General features: G+C 42.4%; 1 protein-coding gene across 6 annotated transcripts in view; it reads right to left on the bottom strand.

Moving 5' to 3' along the window:
* Positions 1-300: 300 nt before the first annotated feature.
* cep112 (centrosomal protein 112) overlaps positions 301-17,056 on the bottom strand; it is a 128,861-nt gene continuing 112,105 nt past the window's right edge. For 4 of the 6 annotated variants that reach the window (XM_085271130.1, XM_085271134.1, XM_085271132.1 and 1 more), the window contains 4 exons: positions 14,910-14,999; positions 5,884-5,985; positions 1,423-1,487; positions 301-629 (listed from right to left, as the gene is read on the bottom strand). In XM_085271130.1, the coding sequence (XP_085127256.1) occupies positions 626-629; positions 1,423-1,487; positions 5,884-5,985; positions 14,910-14,999 (261 nt within the window). In that variant the 3' untranslated portion in view covers positions 301-625. Of the gene's footprint in view, positions 630-1,418; positions 1,488-5,883; positions 5,986-14,909; positions 15,000-17,056 lie in introns of those variants that run through there. The other 2 variants (XM_085271133.1, XM_085271131.1) reach the window with 1 other exon arrangement.

Consider the following 17,056-nt stretch of genomic DNA (forward strand, 5'->3'; position numbering starts at 1 on the left):
ATTCAAACAGTCGACTTGCGGCGGTCTTTATCTGAAACAACCACAAACCCCCCCAACTACTCTTTACAGTTCAAATGGGGTCTTAAGCAGAAAGGCAATGCTAAACAGTGATGGGGAGATGGGATTTCAAGGTCTGGGACTGTACTTACACAGCTAATCTTGGTTAACATGCATTTTGTGGTCATTGAAAAACAAAGGCAATGGCACAGCTCCCCCTAAATAAGGGATTAATTATGAGGTATTTGAAGAAGATGAAAAACATGCTCGGAATAAGGAAAAAATAATAGGAGGACAATAGAAAACTGAAGCAAAGTGTTTTATTAAAAGCAGTTGATATATTTAAAAAAAAACATCAATAACATCAAGTTAATAATGATATGAAAAACAACAATACAAAAAGGTAAAAACACGAGAATTTTTTTTTTTGAACAAGACAAAACTAAAATCTGACAATGAATAAATATTTCAGATGTTAAACCAATGGAGAAAAAAAAAACAGTCTTTCAAAGTAAAAGATGACGTGGCAGGTGTGTGAAATACTCGTAACAGCCAACAGTGCTCACACCTGATCGGCGACGCCGTCCTTCATGTCCGGGCGGAAGATCAGCCTGACGTTACCGTGCTGTTACCTGTGCAGAGAGACACTCGTCGTAATTTCAACACAAATGCAAACCGGCTCTGATTTACTCACTCCTTACTGACTCACAGTCACTTTTAGGAATGAGGGCAGAGTGCAGGGAAATAACAGTTTTCCTGTGATCTGCCGTGAGTGACAGTCCTGGGAGCATTGCGCACACAGACGTGAGCTGCGGCATTGTCTGACAGGGCGCTGTCATCGCTGCACATGTATATAGTTGCAAAAACATAAATGGCTCTTACAGTGTGATGGATGCAGGGAAAGCAATTAAAGCCCTTCAGACTGGAAGCTGTCTTAGTCAAAGACAAAGCTCGTATCTGCACCTTTAAAGCAAGGCAGCAGACTGATTATGATGTGTACTACACACATGCATTTCTGTAGGTTCAAAACCGGGGATGTCAAACGTAAGGCCATGGGGCTAGAATCGGTCCGCCAAAGACTCTAATCTGGCCCACTGGACAGCTTCAAAATATGTGACTCAATGCACGGATTTGGACCTTTTAACTGTATTTTCATACATTTTACACCATTTTCTGTTGATTTATGGTCATTCATATTACACCAAGGTAATTGTAAGTAAAGAGAAACAATGAAATGACAAAAAAAATCCTGGTTTTCCACTAACTTGTAGTCTTTTTTTTTTAACGGTCCACAGTAAACACAAAAACTTCATATATTATGATTACAGAATAGTTTGGGAACGAATTACCAGAACCTTTTCTGTCATTTTACTCATTTCTCATAAAGTTTTACTGCTCTGGCCTACTTCAGATCGACATGCTCACCTGCTGCTGCGACAGGCATCCAGGTCTTCCTGTAGCAAAGAGGCTCTCATCTGAAGGAAGTTAACCTGAAACAGAGAACGGCACGGGGTAATCTTCAACTCTTTCCACCATTATGACGAGTTTCGAAAACGAAACAAAGACGTGGTTTGGTGACCATTAGAAGAGTTTTCTATGTTTTTACAAGCGTAACTGCAAAGGCAGAGACCACCTTCACTAACTTCTAATTGCAAATCCAATCATATCCATAATCAGGCCTGAAACATGACCGAAACCACTCAGGTTAGAAAAGAGCATCAAAAGCTACTCCTAGTTGGCTTTCAAGGGGTAAAGAGTTCAAATATATTCAGTATGAAGGAAGCAAGAACTGGTTCATCAGGACACAGGAATTGGAAGTGGAGAAGGGTTTGATTGATTTAGGTCGGTTGTGCTTTTTTAGAAGAAAACCTCGGTTGTTGACTCCTGGGGTCACGACAGCGGGGGCCGGGGGTCAGGAGATTAGGGCAGCGGGGTTAAGGCACGCTGGGAAGATTACAGGCCCAGGTTAGCCGAGGTTAGGAGGCAGCACCGTTCTTTTGTTTGGCTACAAAGTGCCGGTTTATTTATGAAGTGTGCTTCGCTGAAGTGAAAATAAACTCCATCTACATTTACACGGCATCTAGAGCCTGGCAGAATAATCACAGCTCCAAAAGAATCCGCATTGTTCTGGGACTACCGTACTGGAGCCGAGGGTACATTCCTTTCTGTGGGGGAGACCTCAGTTCAAGTTCTAGCATTTCATTTGGCACTTCGCACTGGGAAAGTATATGCAAAACCATACCCAAATGTGGTTGGATGCCTCCAGAGACACGGAAACTCTCTGCACCTTTTTTTTTTTCTTTCTCAAACTATGTAATAAAATAATGCACTTTAATGTGCAAAACCCAAGACACTGTCAATGAGAGGAGAGGCCGCTCTGGTCATGAATCGCATTTTATAAACATTTCTGATCGCAGAGCTGCGGTCTGTCCAATGAAACGGGATCTTGGAAGCGCTATTTGAACAAGGCAGGGGTTAATGATGAGAGCGTTTTATAGAGACCTGCACTGCACGCTGTTATTATTATTATTCCAACGAAATTATTTACAATGTAAATGCTGAGACAAAGGACACGGCTCGGAGGAGAAACGTACGAGTGCGGTTATGCAAAGGCTGACTGTTTGATCTGAGGGGAAGACAATGAGAGATTAACATTTGCAGAGAGGATCAGCAGGGTCCGAAGTGAATGCCGAGGCCATGATCGAGTGCTACGCCGAAACTGCACGGAAGAGAGGTCTCACTCAAACAAATAAGTCTACATCTAGTTTCATACAGAGGGCTTTACCTCAGTTTTGATTGATTTATAACAGAAGAAAGTGAAAACACACAAAATCCTGCAATAACAACAAAAGGAAGTAAACACTGCAATAGTTTAGTAGTTAAAATAAAGAGAATGCTCTCCAGATCTCAGGCAATGGCTTATGTCCAACCTGATCTGTGATCACTTCTACCTGAGGATGGTATATTGTTTGTATGTGTCTTTGTTATGTGTGGTTTGTTGTGGATCTGCATACGATCACTTCCATACTGTATAGTTTCATGGGACCTGCCTGGGGGTTAAGGATGTAAATCAGCAGATATGATCAAATCTGGCATGTTTGCAGCTTACATCCATTGTCTGTATATCTACACCCAGCAAACTAAATCCACCCAGCAGTACCATCTGGAAAGTGTCTGAGTGGCAGAAAAAAATCATTTTTCAGGATGACAATAATCTCAAATACAATGCCAATCCAAAAACACACAATGAAACATCGCTCTCAGTCATGGATTGCCATCCTCAGAGCCCAAACCTCGACATTATTGAAGCAGTGGGGGATCATCTTGACAAAGAATATGAAAGACAGCCAACATCCAAAGAAGAGCTTTGAATACCCTTGAATAAGCCTGGAGATCTATTCCTAAAAACTACTAACAGATACAGTCATGTTTTCAGTTTCTTTAATAGAAATAAAGAATATTGTACTCGTAAACATATATAGATTAGTATGTAATTACTAGGGGTGCAACGATATTCGTATCGATATTGAACCGTTCGATACAGTGCTTTCGGTTCGGTACGCGTATGTATCGAACAATACAACATTTGTAATTTATTTTATCAACTTTCCTTCTGACGATGCTGTCTGTGTTGAGCGCTCAGTGAATCTGCGTTCGACTACTCCGCCTAGGCTGCACTGTCGAGCGCAGATCCACTGAGCGCTCAACACAGACAGCATAGTCAGAAGGAAGAGCGCAGGGCACCTCCCCCACCCTCATTCAGCTCTGGCGTTTGGAATTATTTTGGTTTTCATGTGACGTATGACCCTGAAGGTAAGCGAGTCATGGACTAAAGTAAAACAGTATGTTGGATGTGCCATGCAATGCTCAATTACATGGGTGGGAACTAGTGTGTTAGCGCAGTTAGCTCGTTAACGTGTTGGCCGTCTAGCCCCACACACGGGGCGATCGGCGGTAGCTCGTTAACGGAGATTTGCCATGTTGTGGTGTTAAGGTCATTTCAACGAGATTAACCTGAAAGCACTAGTGGGAACACAACGAATATGACTCCACATTTACGCCGACATCATCCTAGTGCAAAGACAAAAACAACAAGCATGCTACTAACTTTAGCCGAGTCATTTAGACAGCTGTTAGCACATGATTCTCCTTATGCTGCTGAGAATATAGCCCAGAAGAAGCGGATAGTATAGCTTTTATTTTGGAAAGAGACATTTCTCTGTAATAAACTCTCTTTTCCAAAGATGCATGATTCCTCAATCAGATACAGGGCTTGCAATATCGCTAGCCTGACGTCCTGGGGCTAGCGATTTTTTCAGTCGGGTTACCAAAATCGATCTCTGCCCTGCCCGTCGGGCTATTGTAAGAAGGAAAAATATATGTCAATGCTTTTGCATTCTTTCAGAGATGTAGCTGGGTAATTATGTCATTGGCATCGGTGAGCCACTGTCAATATGTGACATATTGAAATCGCGTTTGAATTTGCGCTTGTTTTTTTGCTTTCACTTTGCAATCGTGCGAACTGTGTATAGAGAGCGACAGCACTGATCTGTGAGTGATGATAATTTGTGCACCAATTCCTCTGACATCGTCTTATTAATCGTTAGCTTACTATGCAAACATGACAAGTGAAATCTCCCGCAGCTTAAACATGTGAGAGGTTGATCGCGCAGAGAATCGCTGAGCTTATGTGAGTCCGTGTGTAAAAGCAGCAGGATTTATATTTGACTACGATGACCTGGATGACTGAGAACCTTCACAGACAGATATATATTTTAGTTCTGCTGAGCCAAATAAGACAGGTCAGGGTGAAGAAGTGACAGCCAAAGAAAAGCTTACCACAAAACGGAGAAGTTATGACAAATCAGACTATAAGGCAAAAAGAAAGTGCAGCTTTATGGTTTCATGGACAAAAGAATTTCTGTGGCTGCAATATGACGAGCTAAATAACCAGGGCTGCACATAAGTGGTCCGCAGGTGCGCATTCGCTGTCAAAATAAAAAACACGCACAAGGGTTAGGGTTAAATTTAAAAACTGTACTTTTGAGTTAAAATATATATTTATAATTTTAATAAATGACAAATTAAAAAGGCATGAACATTTTTTTTGTATCGAAAAAATATCGAACCGTGACACCAAAGTATCGAACCGAACCGTGAATTTTGTGTATCGTTGCACCCCTAGTAATTACATCTTCCAACAAACCGATGCACTCTCATAAACTTAAAAATAATCCATAAAAATGCAAAGGAACAGCTGTTGGCTCACGGGAGCCACCATGGCGCCCCGCCAGCTTGAATACAGTGGCCGACACGAACATCGCCGCTTTGCCTAATGGTGTTTCATGTATGTGGCTAAAGACCAGCCAAGTGAAAATTTTAATTTGTGTCTACCGCTTCAGATATAAAACTATAGAGTTATATATGAAGGATGGTACCCATTTCTCATTACATCCCCTCATTGTACGACGTTTTTTTTTCCTGCCACAGTGTCAGAGCCACTTCAAAGTTTTTCACTAATGCCAGCTAACAGCAGCTATCCTTAACTACTGACCTCAGTATCGCTCAGTATGAGTGTCATCAGGCTGAAGTGAGCTTCACTGACTCATCGGACACTATCAAACTCATTTCACCAAGTTTTACAACCTCCTCCAGAGTAAACAGACATGGACACATACTGAAAGCTGAGGTAAAGAGCTAAAGACTGTATATCCATTAAATTTTTTGCAGATGTCTTAACAAATCGCTGTACCTACTTCCCAGCTCAAGACTTTATAAGTTATAATGCTGTTAATGGAAGAAAATGAATGGATTCTCAATGAGATGTTCAACAGACTGAACACATCTTTCTTGCTCTGGCTTTGCCTCTATCAGATCAAACCTCACCTGAGCTTTCAGTGAGCTGATTGTGTCCTCCAGCTCCTGCCTGAGCTCCACCGGCATCAGACCTTTGATCTTCTCCTCATACTCCTTATGCACCATGGTTACCTGAGAAGACAGAGGTAGGAAAGATGCATAGTCAGCAAGAAAGTAAGGCACCACATTAATCAAATAATACTTATTAAGTAATATATAGTAATCATGCACTCTCTTGTTGTCTCTGATGCCCCAGAGACGCTCTTAAACGGTGTGTCTCAACTGGATAACAATTGTGGTATTGTTGCTGAATAAGTATTTCTTTCTTTCCACAGACACACTCACATGTATGCATTTTCAGGCCAAACCAACAACTCCCTTAGATGAGGCGCACACACACACACACTGTGGGTATCCCCTCTTTATTCATGGCTCAGAGTATTCCCTCGCTCTTCACAGCTCCTTCACATCTCCACAGGGGGTCCGCAGACTGACATTACTCGCTCTGCGCAACACCCCCTACTGGATGATAGTGACTACAGCGAGATCTGACACAAAGCACTTATGGGCTCAAGACAGCTGGGTTTGGAAAAGGACAGGGCCATGGTGGAGGGCAGGACACATCAAACGCAGCAGCAGCGGCTCAATAGCTAGCTAGCTATCTCCACTGGGGAGGACTGGAGGAAGTCTGTCTGGGGCTAAATTACACTCCACTAAACCAGAGTTTGATTATAGAAGTTGAAAAGGGTTTGGTTAGCGCAACCCCCACTTTTTACCCAGAAACACACATGTATGGACACACACGCATGCACGCACGCACACACACAAACAAACGCAGATACACACTTTAACAGTATTGTAAAAACATTTACAGCATTTTTTGAAGAGTCGCCGAATCAATTAATTCAGAGCTTGATGAATAGTTTAACAGAGCTCGGGGGATTAATTCGACCCGTGAAAAGCAACAGTTGTCCCCCTTCCTCCCCAACATATTTCAAGGTGTAACCAGGGGAGAGAGTCTGAGCATTTTAAATGACCATAATGTGTTTTACAGAGCCAAAGTCCACTAGCGTTAAGAATATGCCCACAATCCCCACCTCTCATCAGTCTTTCAAGTGAAGAGAGCGTGAATGAGGTGGTGGGGGCGGTGGGTGGATGGGGAGGGGGAAAAAAAAAAAAAGATTGGTTTCCCTAAAATAATCTTCCTGTTGTGGATTTAACTGATTGTTCTGGCTTTGGCTAATTAATCTTCCTGGGCACAATGAAAGGGATTGGGAAGCACTTCAAAGCAACCCTCAGTATAAATGATCCCAACATGAAGCAGCTCACTTTGTCTCGGCACAGTGTGCTGTAGATTAGTCTGCCACAACTTTGCCAATTTTTCAGGCTCCGTCTGCCCTATTCATTTGAAAGTGTTGGACCAATAACGTCAGGCTGAGAATCCATCAGTTTACAAAAATATGTCTTTTTTTTTTTGTCCGCGCTGTGTGAAAATGAAGTCAAGGATAATTTGAAAGAGAGGCCTTTAAAAAACAAGGGCTAAAAAACCCAACAAAACAAAACTTGGAAGCTTTAATTTGAATGTTCAGGATTTAAAAAAAAAAAAAAAAGGGCTCAAGCGAAGAGGAGTGCAGATTTTCAAAATGTCTGTCTCTATCTATAGCAGCTCCTGTAGTCATAACAAAACGGCAAGCCAAGACAAAACACACTTCACTACCTCAGACCGAAGCAATAAACAATGGTTGAATAAACACATCCCTTACCAACCACTCTGAATATAAGTCTTAGATTCTTCAAAAGCCAAGTTCCTCAGTGTTGCATTCTTGATTCATGTATGGTGCCGTCACCGCAGCAACGAGAAATCCGCTTTGCCTAAATTACAAGCTCCGTTGCGGCAATGCTGTCTTCGTTTTCTGTCCCATACATTCGGCAAGGCAGCAATAACGCATTCACGGCGGCTGGATGATGTACATACGGTCGTAAGGGCGACAAACTAGAAAAGTTCATGTATTATATGACACGGTAAGGTCATACAGCTTACATTCGCACCAACGACTTCATGGTTATGGCGCTGAAAGAGTGGCTGCAAGAGAAAATATTACTTGAATTTTCTGTTGCTGTTCCCATCATAAAATAATATGATGGGAACAGCACAGCACATACATATTCCATGAACACACAAACACAAAAATACACCTCAAATCCAGATGAATTATACCTGTTATACAAATTTCCAGCTGCATATTTGTCATTCTTGGATTGTCCTAGAGCAGCTTTGGATGAGTCACAGTTAAAATAATACGTTTATCTTTCACCGAGCCCTTTGTGCAGCCCTTCAGTTCATCCTCTGAAACAAGATGTTTTATAGCTCAGTCACACACAAGATTAAAAATAGAAAAGCAGCCTGCATGTGATTAGGAAAAGTGGTGTTTTCCTGCTGATTGCACTGATCTTTTTTTTGGCTGCAAGTAGTTGCGGCGACTAACTGGTCCCCCAGAGGTTGAGGGTGTTGCACAACCAACTTTTTCATTGCAAAGCGATTGGACAGGTTGCCTGGTAGGAGGTAACCGACCTCCAAACAATAGTGATGTGACTCAGACTCACTACAATCGCTCTTAGACAGGTTGGTGAAGGCTTTGCAAATAACTGCCATCTAATTTATAAACACAAGCAGATTGCTAACATGCTGCACCGATGAGTGCCCATTGTCTATGACGCTTTTCTTTGCAATAACAGACTCACCATAGCTGGCTGGCAGCTGATTGTATTGGATCTTATATAAAAATCAAAGTTTGCCAAGTGCTTATGTTGTGCTGCAGTTAAATCGTAACTATGTCACTATCTGTGGAGGAATTGTTGAATTTATGTTTCAGATCCAAGAGATTCTGGATGGACGCTAAATTCCTGTAGATGACAAGTTTGTCTTATACAAACAGATTACAAGTAATTGCCAACTTGATCTCATTTGATTGCAAACTGGTAGCAGAGCGACTCCATCTAACGGACTCGATTTTATTGCCGTCTTGATGCACTAAAGTCGCTCTGAAGACAGCAGCTGACTGAGAATAATTGCAGACCTGGTCTCCATCTTCAAAGCTGCCATTTCATAGGCAATAAGATTGCAAGTTAATTGCATAGCTTTAAATCAAATTTCTGATTGGCTGCCCCTCGTAAAGAGAACGTTTGAATAGCAGGTGATGGCAGTGGTGGTGGTGGGAGAGGCAGGGCTGCTGTGCGCCTGATGTCTATACTAACATTACAGAGATCCAAGAGTAGAAACTTGTGTACAATTTAGAGCAGCCTGAAGCCTGAGCTTTTGGCTCGCTTGTGCATACCTCATTATTTCAAACTTTGGCCATGTTTAATTTAAGCATCCACCACTGTAAGAGAGTACATAGGAGTACATAGGGAAAAGCATATATATAGGGCTCCTTTAACCTGAGGGTGTATTTCTGCTCTTTCTACAGTGTAGCAGACCACAACATTTGCCTTCCCTGATCTAAAGCTTAGCCACAGTTTACTATGCAACATGTGTGGGTGGAAGCAGGACTCTTTTTTTTTTTTTTTTTTGTTCATAACAACACATCTAACAGACAGCAGTTACAGCATAAAGCAGACAAGAATAGGTATAATATCAATTCAAATTTCTGACTCCACCATGTCTCACAATGGAGTTAAAATTCAAGACAGAAGCATCTAACTCTCCGCAGATGTCTGACTCGTTTCCTAAGAGACGCCGTTTCTTCGACTTTGCATTTTCCTGCCCTATCCGAGGTCCCTCTGCTTGCATCTCTCCTTTTCTTCACGCAAACACATTTTACTTTTCTTTCAACATGATTTTTGCAGCAAAGGCATGTTTATTTTTCTGACAGGTGGAAGGAGACGTGATGGCATCTGAGAAAAAAGGCTCCTCACTTATTAGGACAGATGTTTGATGCCTTTGAACAATACTGCTGATCAAACCTTCCATGAGGTTCTTTGGTCACTGACGGACTGTAGATGCAAGTGAATAGGAAAGAAAAGGGAGGAAGGGAATCACAGAGAGAAAAAAAGTGCGCCACTATTTTCCCTGAGCAATGAAAAGGGACGCTGACTTTCTAAAGAGAAATCTGGTTTCATCTCAGAAGCTCTTTGAGAGATGATTTTGTTTGTTCTTGATGAAGCGTGATTCTCTAGTTTTGAAGACTGTGAGGAGCGGCAGTCGTTTTCCCCTCCCAGTCATCTTAAAATGACAACATTTCATCTATATATAGTCTTTAGATTGTGGTTTTGACTTTCCCTTGCGTTTGGTACCGTCACATGGCATGGTTTTTGACAGCTGCCAGCAGAAAGGAACAAGCCCTCAACACTTTCAACGTTCAAATGAAGTTTGTCACATTGTTGGGGAGGCTTGATGTATGCTAATGAAGTTGGGGTGTATGTGTGTGTGCACAGGCTTGCGTGGGACAGGTTGGGGGGTTGGAGGTGGAAGAGGGAAGAGGAGTGGGGGTAGCTGCTGGAAAGACATTTTTGATATACACCCTTGTTCCCGAGTGACAAAAACCTTGTCAGGAACAAGGGTGTACATCAAAAATGACGCCACTCACAAAGTTTGCGCCTCCACATCCACTGAGTTGGCACTCAGTGAGTTCACCAAGGAGCGATTTGAATTCAGAAACGCTTTGCTGCGAGAGGGAAAAAAGGAAACCGCTTCACAGAAATGAGGGAGAAAAAATAGAAGGAAAAAAAAAAGGAAAGGCAGAAGGAGATTAGAACTGGCTACAGATCTTAGTGAGGTTGTTAGAACTATGGGATGGATTGGTGGCTGCTGATGTAATGTGCCTCAACAAAAACAGCACACAGGAAAAAGGCTCAGCCTACAGAACTTAAGTTCAGCTCCTCTGCATTTTTATGTCTGCATCAATACTGAAAACAACTAGAGACATGATTTATTTTTTATTACACCGAGCTCCCGTGTTGCACAAGGATACATCTCTAAAACTTGTACAGTTCGCCATGCCCACTGTATCATTATGTATTTATACAAAGAGCTGTAGTCTTCAATATTCTGCTCCTGTCTTCAAGGAGAATTGAACCACACAGCGAGCTGATGATCTGCCATTTTAGAGTGGGGGAGCCTGCGAGGGCCCTGCTAGTGTAAGGCAAGCAACATCTGTGTGAAGTCTGGGCAGAAAAGCTGTTTTAGCATGAGAGGGATCGGATTACAAAGACACATCTTGGCAGATAAACCAGGGCAATATTATTGGTGTGTGGAGACTGGATACCTTTAGGTTTAATGGCAAATAAAAAACAATGCGCAGACTCTGTCCACAGCATCTCTAACACATGTATAATGTACATTAATCCTGATAGTTGCATGCAAACTATGTCGTTTTCTTGACCAAGAGCATTATATGAGGCAGGAGTCAATATATCATGTAGCCAGTCGCTTCCACGAAGGTATAATTGTGACAAGCTGCGCTAAGAAACGATGCTAATACGCACATACAAACATTTTCGACAAGATACTATAAAGTTGCCGGACGCTGACAATGGAAAAAAAGACATTGTTCACATGACTTACAAATGCCAACATGGCCTCATAACCACTTATACTTCCACATAACTAACTGTAACCTACATTCTTGGTCATATTTATGGTAAATGGCCTGTATTTATATAGCGCTTTACTAGTCCCTAAGGACCCCAAAGCGCTTTACATATCCAGTCATCCACCCATTCACGCACACATTCACACACTGGTGATGGCAAGCTACATGTAGCCACAGCCACCCTGGGGCGCACTGACAGAGGCGAGGCTGCCGGACACTGGCGCCACCGGGCCCTCTGACCACCACCAGTAGGCAACGGGTGAAGTGTCTTGCCCAAGGACACAACGACTGAGACTGTCCAAGCCGGGGCTCGAACCGGCAACCTTCCAATTACAAGGCGAACTCCCAACTCTTGAGCCACAATCGCCCCACATTTACCATATTTATCCATAAGTTTGCTTGGTAGTGTACATTTTGTCATTTTGAGGGTCTGGGTCAATGTCTGCATGCCTGCAAGTCCACGGAGAATTTACATTACAATGCACCAACAATGCACGCGCACCAGGCAGTGGACTTCAAAGATGGCGCAGGAGGAATGACTCCTGGGCCATTAGACCTCCAGATGAGTTAGCTCGAGTGCTAAATAGGGAGGTCAAGACACTAGAAATTTAGTAGTTGGTACCAGTATCAGCAGAATTCAACTGAATTGAGTAAGGTGAGCAATCATGAAATAATGACCTTTTATACTTAAAAATAAATCCTTTTATTAAAACAGCGCGCAGACTGAAATGCTAGGATGGTTGACAAGTAGCTAGCTAATGTTATTACAAGATATAATGTCAGTTTCATTACATTAGCTGAGCATCTATGTAATTAGAGCTGCAGTAAACAAATGACAACGAACCACAGTCAGCTTATTTTCAGGGTTCTCAGCCTGCTTAGCCTCACTTAGGACCAACATTCATATACAGTAACATGTGCAGGTGCAAAACCTGCACCTGCTTTTGTTGGTTAAGGTAAAATATGTCAAGTAAAGAATGGTGTACAGCAACTGATTTTCAGATAACCATCTGTACGTCTTTCCTTCAGCACAGCACTTTGTTTTCTGTAAAACTCAGATTTTTGTTTGTAGAGGGTGTCAACAGAAGTTCTTTGGGGAAATAAATCAGCAAAAATTGGCATTTGATCAACGAGTTGCGAGAGGAGCTAATGTGGCAGTTTTCCCAGGTCACTGTCTTCCAGGTGCACTTTTTCCTCTGCTTGTGGGCATCTTTCCTCTTCAGCCTTGGAATACAGGCTGCCTATGCCTTAAAAAAAACAATCAAACAAAAAAACACTACGGTCTTGAAAGTTATTCTAACTATTGAGGTACATCACGCCACTGTCTGCAGAGACTGAACCGGAAACACACTCTTGTGCCTTGTTGTGATAGAGGGGTCACAACAAGCCGAAACAACACCAAAGTCTGCTTCACATCAGCAGTTGTGACGTGTAACAATTCAGAAGCAGGACATTGCTGAGGTATGAACGGGTACAATATCAGAAAAGTGAGGAAAAAATTACCCTCAGGTTTCGCTAAAAGCAGCAAAACTTTGGTGGATAAGATAAAAGAAACGTACAACTTTCATGAGTGATTATTCAAGCATAAAAAGAGCAGTGGATAGACATGTCTCACAAACCCAGGATGTATAATAATACATTCTTTCGGAATAAGGTATTGGCTAGACACACGTAAAACCTGTTCATGCTATGAGAGACACTTATTAGCTGGGTGCAGGCACTCTGAACATCCACATTGCCAAAAGCCTCCTCTTCTCCCTCTGATGAAGTCATACTCTGTGCTGAAACATTAGCTGCTGTACCTTATTAAAAACCTTCAAACCCCATCATTCCAGATCCGATCTCAGCTGCCCTGCAATGTTCTTAGCTCTTCTGGCACATGCACACATTCCTTTATTTCTACGATGGCTCACTTCCTGTTGATCTCTGCGCTGCCAACTTTGCTACAGCAAAACAATCTGTGCTGGATTAGCGAAATGTGTTAGTGGCTGTGAAAAAAAGAACTGTCAAGCACCTAAAATTGGAACCAAATGCTAAACAGATTTTTAGTCGTGTTTACCCGTTCTTTGCTTCAATCGCAGTGTTGCTGTTTTTGCTTCAGAAGGCAACATTTTTGGAATCAGCATCATAATTCATGTATCTTAGTGGCACCGCAATCAAAAATTTAGCAAGACTAATAAAACTGTGATGAAGCTTTGCAAAAGAGGAGAACACTGTGGAAGTTGCAATACAACAGCTGTACCCTTTAAGGGGAACTAGTTTGTGTTCCATTAATTTCTGTCATACAACTGTTACAATGGACTAAATTCAGACTGTTTTATAAACACTTGGTTTCAGACAGCTTTTTTCAAGTCTGCATCTGTGTGATGTCAGCAACAGTGGATGTAATTAATATGGTCATCTCAAGCACAGCAGCCTCAGCCAGTCAGAAGAAAGTTGGTGTAAAGAGAGGGCAGCCTCAGAGCTACAAGATGCACACTTCACGCAGTGAGGGTGTGGACTGAGGACCCCTAAAACAAATGAGGAATCATACACTCACTTTAAGTATACTTTATGATATACAGAGATACTTATTAATGCTGAAAACACTCAGAAATTTCAACCCAACCCCTCACCTGACATGGGAGCAGGTAGATTCCTGATTCAGCGGCTCCTAAGTCATAGGAAACCATATGACCCTGCTTCTGGGACTGGCACAGTGATCAATGGCTCCTAAAAACCTCTGGACTCTTCCTGAAAATTTGCGAAGGCTGGACACTGAGGTGCGCAATGGGTGTGTGAAGTGTGTACAAGGGTCAGTGGGTGGATCAGAGGGGGACGCAGGAGAGCGAATGCCTTTGGTGTACATACCACAGTACAAAAGAACAACCTCCTGTGTGAGTGTAGTCATTAGTGCTTTCTTCTCTGTGTGTGTCAAGGTCAAAACAGAGCCTGATTACAGGGCGCTCTAGAGAGCTGTGGGTGTGTGTTTGTCGGCATGTGTGCACACAGAGGCTTCCCTTTTGAACGCAGGCAGCGGTGGCATTCCTGGCCCTAGGCGCTGGCTCTTGAAGCCAGATCTCAAGGAATTTGGGAAATGTGCGAGGGGGCATATCTCTGGTTGTGAACAGGAGAACGAGAGATGGCAGAGTGATGAGGGGAGGGCAGGAAAGGAAGGGGGGAAATCTATTTTGTTTGCCTTTTGTGGCCCCCTGGAGGATCAAGTAAGGTTGGTAAATTGGGAGGGAGGGACTGGTGACATAAGATGACGAGGGGCCAAAGATGAGGCCTTGTGTGCTTGCACGAACCAAAAGGAATTCTGATGAAAAAGGGTTAAAAAAGGTAATGCTGGGCAGCGAGAGGGATGTAGCAATACTGTTGGCGAGAGAATCAGTTTGGGTAAGGCGGTCTTGCCTCATTCGTACATTTCTCAGAAGCATTTGAAAGAGATGGTGAGATATGGAGAGAAAAAGAGAAACTTGTCACCTTCTCTTCAGTCTCCAGCTCTTTGCTTAGCAGATTCTTCTCTGCCAAGTGCAGCTGTCTCTGTAGACTTTCCACCTTTTCCTGCAGAGCCTGAGGGAAGGGAGAGACAGTCAGTCAGCTGACTGACGCAAAGAGAAAAACATTTCGAATTCGGTGTGGCGTTAAGTGTTACGTGGCACAAATTGATAGACATTAATCTGCAGTTACATTTGAGATTGCAAACAGATGCACGCTTTATCTCAATAAGAGGCTACACCAGACTCAAGACCAGAGCTAAAAAAAACAAGTAGATGGAGAAAACTAATAGGAATATAGAGTACACAAACATAGACAGAAGGACAATGAAGAGAGATACAGCTTGTGATTACTTTTTGGGAGGTAAAAGGCTATTAACAAAGCAATCTCAGTAATTACTATGAAGCTGCCCTCATTAACCCTAAACTTATTTTTAGACAAGGGCATAAAGAAAGACTTCCCCAGTATGGAAACAAACAAACTTTCTAGTCTTTTATAAAGCTGCAGTTCTTATTCCTTTCCTTGGCAGTACTAAGAAACATACACTGTATCATTTAGTGGATAACGAGCCCTCTCGCATGTATTCCAGTACCTGTGCCGATCAAATTTCCCCACAAGGTACCAATAAAGAATTCAATCTATTTTGCTTTCTAAGACTCAGGCAAGAAAGAAGAATAAAAAAAAAGAAAGAAAAAGAAACGCACAAAGCAGTTTCCCCCCCTTTCTGCCCGTAAGTGATAGCAAAGCACAGTTCCTGCGTACGACCCAGAACCAGATGTTCCGAGTGCACATGTGGACACTTCATCTTTGATTAGCCTGCATGGAAAGCAGGGACTGATATGTACACACGTGCAAGTGTGCGTGTGCACACACACACACACACACACACACACACACACACACACACACACACACACACAAATATCTTAAGATGAAAGCACGGGCGTGCATTTACACTTGCATGCACACACACCTCCAAGAAGTGTGAGTGTAGCACTGGCTAACATCAATATCCACAGTGTCTCCCCCCACTGGAGTTGAGTGAGCAGGCCAGGTGTTGACTTGTTGATTCTCCGAGCCGAGGGAAACGTAGTCCAGGTGATAGGCATGACCGCCTGATCTACGATTCAGTCCACTGACATAAATCATGCGCAGACTGCAAGGCTTTAGGGCCGGGGTGAACTTTTAGGTAGAGCTTCTCTGGAAACTACACCACGAAGTAAAAAAAAAAAAAGAAACACAGACTTGGATTTGTTAGTTAGATTTTTATACTGAATACACTCCGATTTCACAGTGTCTGATCCTCTTGGCAATTTTATCTCATATATGACCATTTTCTTTCACTAATTTAAAACACAGTGTGAACTAACCTCAACTGCACTGACGCAGGTGATTTAGGCTTCATTTAGGCTTCTGGTAGTTGGATTTTTTTCCCCTCTCAGCACACATTAATCGGCCAACATGACTCTAGAGCACGTCGAGGTCAGTTTCAGCTCTTCAACATGAAAGGCGGCCCATTTCCAGCGTGCTTATCCTATTAATCAGGGTATTTCTTAACTAGTCACAACCCCACTGTAGCCTACATCTCCATTCTGTGAAAGCCTTTGCCTTTGATTTCATCATTTCATTTTGTTTACTGACGAATCAAAGTCTCAGTGACACTAAGAAAAGCATTTTCAGTGGAGTTGACATGAATTACAAGAGCTTTAAGTAGCTGTAGTGGTAGTGTAGAGAAGGCATGCAAGGACTAGTATTTATTTTTGGGTGGGAGTGGGTTTGGAGGAGAGGGGCAGAGAGAGATGCACAGCTTATTGTGGTGATGGTCTCTTGAGACGAATTAAACATTTGGGAGAGTGTAGAAAAAAAAATCTTAAAAAATACTTTCCCATGGTAACAGTGACCATTTCAACTTTGGATTGTGGGTAAAGCACTTCTCTTCCGTGATATGACAAATAAAATGTGTTTCTTTTTAAAAACAAGGTTTATATCCTACATACCTTCATTTTATAATGTTGTAAACTCGTAGTAACTCTACCACCCCCCACCCCGTTATTTCTTTTTTTAACCATCATCCCAACAGGGGGCCCATTTAACAAGTGCTCTTTTAGTGACTGTACCTTCGTTTCTGTTTG

The sequence above is a fragment of the Mchenga conophoros genome, linkage group LG4 (assembly GCF_057382185.1).
Source record: "Mchenga conophoros isolate Kocher_MC1m ecotype Shallow Benthic linkage group LG4, M_conophoros_male_GT1.1, whole genome shotgun sequence".
NCBI lineage: Eukaryota > Metazoa > Chordata > Actinopteri > Cichliformes > Cichlidae > Mchenga > Mchenga conophoros.